Here is a 2,754-nt window from a genome sequence, read left to right on the forward strand (position 1 = left end):
ATTGAAGCTGGTACCTGATTGATACCATCATCCATGCCTGGAAAGTGCATCCAGTCACTGCCCGTGGAACATAGTCTGCCAAAGTTAAATGTGGGCCCGTTCAGTTATCAGACCCTCCCAGTGCCTCAAATGTATGTAAATATAATCTTGCAAAAGTAAGAAATGCCTTGGGTTTGTCTGTTTTACATAGACTCATAAAATCACACAGCACAAAAACAGACCCTTTGGCCCAAGCAATCCTTGCCAAACATAATCCCAAACTAAAGACTACAAAATTGAACCACTCTAGAGACACTGTATGTATATAAAGATTATTTTAGTGAATAAAGTGTATTTTTGAAATAAAAAATTATTAAACATTTTGTGTTTGCAGGATTTCCTCAACAGGGAGTATCTCAATGTCACCTTCCAGAGCAACGAGTAGTCTAAATGTCTCCTAAAGATGTTTGTGACCAAAGAAAGTGAGAGCCCCCTCTGTGTCCTATCTGCAGCACTACAGTTTGTCTTTCAGAAGACCATATTGAAATGTGATTCTACATTAACATACACTGACCCCCAAGAAGTGAACAAATATCTTTGATTAATTCGAGTGAGGCTTGAGAATTGGAACATGTAATATTTCGATGAACACGTCATAAGATCGGCTGAAATACAAATGGGAGTCGACTATTTGGCCCCTCAAAATTGCTTCTTCCTTCATGAAGGATTACTTGCAGAATCTCAAGCATCGTGACTTGTGCAGAAAAATAATTTAGCAACAATGGATTTGTTGCTTCCTAAACTTCCTCTGATTGATTTGCCTGCATCGTTGTAAACTACCTCTTAGATTTGTATTTTCCTGAAATATTTCCTTGTTACCCTGGTATGATCAGTTCTTGGAACCGGCTCTGAAACATTTTATTACAAATTAATCTTCAGGTTTACAAATCTTGCTAGCATCATACTTTTCCTCTTGGTGTTATGTGTGTAGCCTATGGTTAGATTGCCCAATCTTCATTGAACCATGCCTTGTATTTACTCTGTACTTGAAGACTTTGATACAGTTGTCTCCGGTATCCATTACAAACACGAGACCATAACTGGAGCAAGCCAAACCAGTAGGCTTCTTGAGGCCCATTGATACAATGGAAACAGGAGATCCAAACTTTGGAAACAGTATCACATTTCTCTTCTGTTCATCCACTACCATGATGTTCCCCTCCTTGTCAGCACAGAGCCCAGCAGGATTTCCAAATTGGTGGCAATATTTGGTGCTGAGTGAGTACATTAGTTTCAGGTTGCTTCCATACACCTTCACGTCACCACATTCTTCACTCACAACGATTCCACCATCATACATTGAAGCTATGTATCTGGGTCCTCTTAGTCCTGTGATAGTCTGAATGTGCTTCTGCCTGAAGGTATGATCTACAGCAAAAATATGCACGTTGCCTCCAGTATAATCGGTTACCAGGAGTTTCCCAGAACGGTCGACTCCAATTCCTTTGGGGCAATTTATTTTTCCAATTCCAATCCATTCACCTTCTGAGAACCTGGAGTGAGGATTGAAGATCTGAACAGCTCCACCCACCATATCAGTAACAGCTACCATTCCAGTTCTAGTCAGAGTTACATCTTCTGGAAGAAAGGGCTCCTTATATCTTCCCTGCTGTTGAACACAATGCAATGACTGGACTACCTGACCAGAACGATTCAGTACGTGGACCCATGGAGAGCTGACACTGACAATGTAAGTGGTGCCATCGAGACAACAGTGGATGCCGCTCAGACCATCTGAATGACTCCCCTCTGGGTTTGCAATTTTGTACATGAGCTCATTCTGACGAAAGCGAACCAGATTTTCAATATTCTCGAGATCCTGACAAACCTGCGATGCTGTGTGTGACAGGTGATTCACATGTTGTATGGTCACCATGCCCATGCCCGTGTGACAGTTTAGCAATGGGCTTGTCTGTTGCAAAGTACTCCCCGACTTAACCTGGAGCTTGTGCATTGTCTGCAATAGTTTCTCTTTGCGCTTTGAGGTTTCTAAGGAATGGTCCATTATAATTGAGTTGCTTCATTCCTGAAAGTTGAAAAACCAAACTGTTTTAGAAAACTCTAGCAACTTTCCTCTACATCAAAGACATCTCGGAAATGACTGCCAAACTACTCAGACTCCTTGGCATCATGGTAGCCCACAAACCCACCAACACATTAAAATAGTGGGTAATGAACTTGAAAGACCCTATATAGACGACCAGAGGGCCAGCCAGGAAGGAAAGCAGTGAGTATAAATACTCACCCTTCGACGCCAACGGTCATTTTGAGTGCGAGCAGCAGCTGAGTTTAAACGAACCCGGAAGGCTACAGCTAAGGTGAGACAGTTTGTTTTAAAATTACTTACTGGTAGCGGGCAGCGGTGTTTTTTTTTCTCTTCACAGAAAGAGCGGGAGCAGCAGGGGGGAGTGGCGATGACCAGAGGGGCAGCCGGAAGCTGGTATAGCACAAGCTTACCTGGGTAGGTTTTTTTTCCTATAAAAGCGCGCAGGAGAGGAACCCGAGGCACTACAGAGGTAGTGCCTCCCACCCTCCCTCCTCCTCTAACCTAATAATAAGGCCCATTGTGGTAAGTAGGTAAGTGCTACATTTTCCTTGTTCTATTCTTTAGACCTAGTTTTTTTATATAAAGGTTACTTTCAGAGGGATGGCAGTGAAGGCAGTGCAATGTTCCTCTTGCAACATGTTTGAGGTGAGGGATGCCATGGTCGTCCC

General features: G+C 42.8%; 1 protein-coding gene across 1 annotated transcript in view; it reads right to left on the bottom strand.

The window, feature by feature from the left end:
• Nucleotides 1–361: 361 nt before the first annotated feature.
• LOC122560481 (tripartite motif-containing protein 2-like) overlaps nucleotides 362–2,754 on the bottom strand; it is a 32,376-nt gene continuing 29,983 nt past the window's right edge. The window contains exon 2 of the mRNA XM_043711124.1: nucleotides 362–2,065. Coding sequence (XP_043567059.1) covers nucleotides 959–2,044 — 1,086 coding nt within the window. The 5' untranslated portion in view covers nucleotides 2,045–2,065 and the 3' untranslated portion in view covers nucleotides 362–958. The remainder of the gene's footprint in view (nucleotides 2,066–2,754) is intronic.

Source organism: Chiloscyllium plagiosum, chromosome 21, assembly GCF_004010195.1.
Source record: "Chiloscyllium plagiosum isolate BGI_BamShark_2017 chromosome 21, ASM401019v2, whole genome shotgun sequence".
NCBI lineage: Eukaryota > Metazoa > Chordata > Chondrichthyes > Orectolobiformes > Hemiscylliidae > Chiloscyllium > Chiloscyllium plagiosum.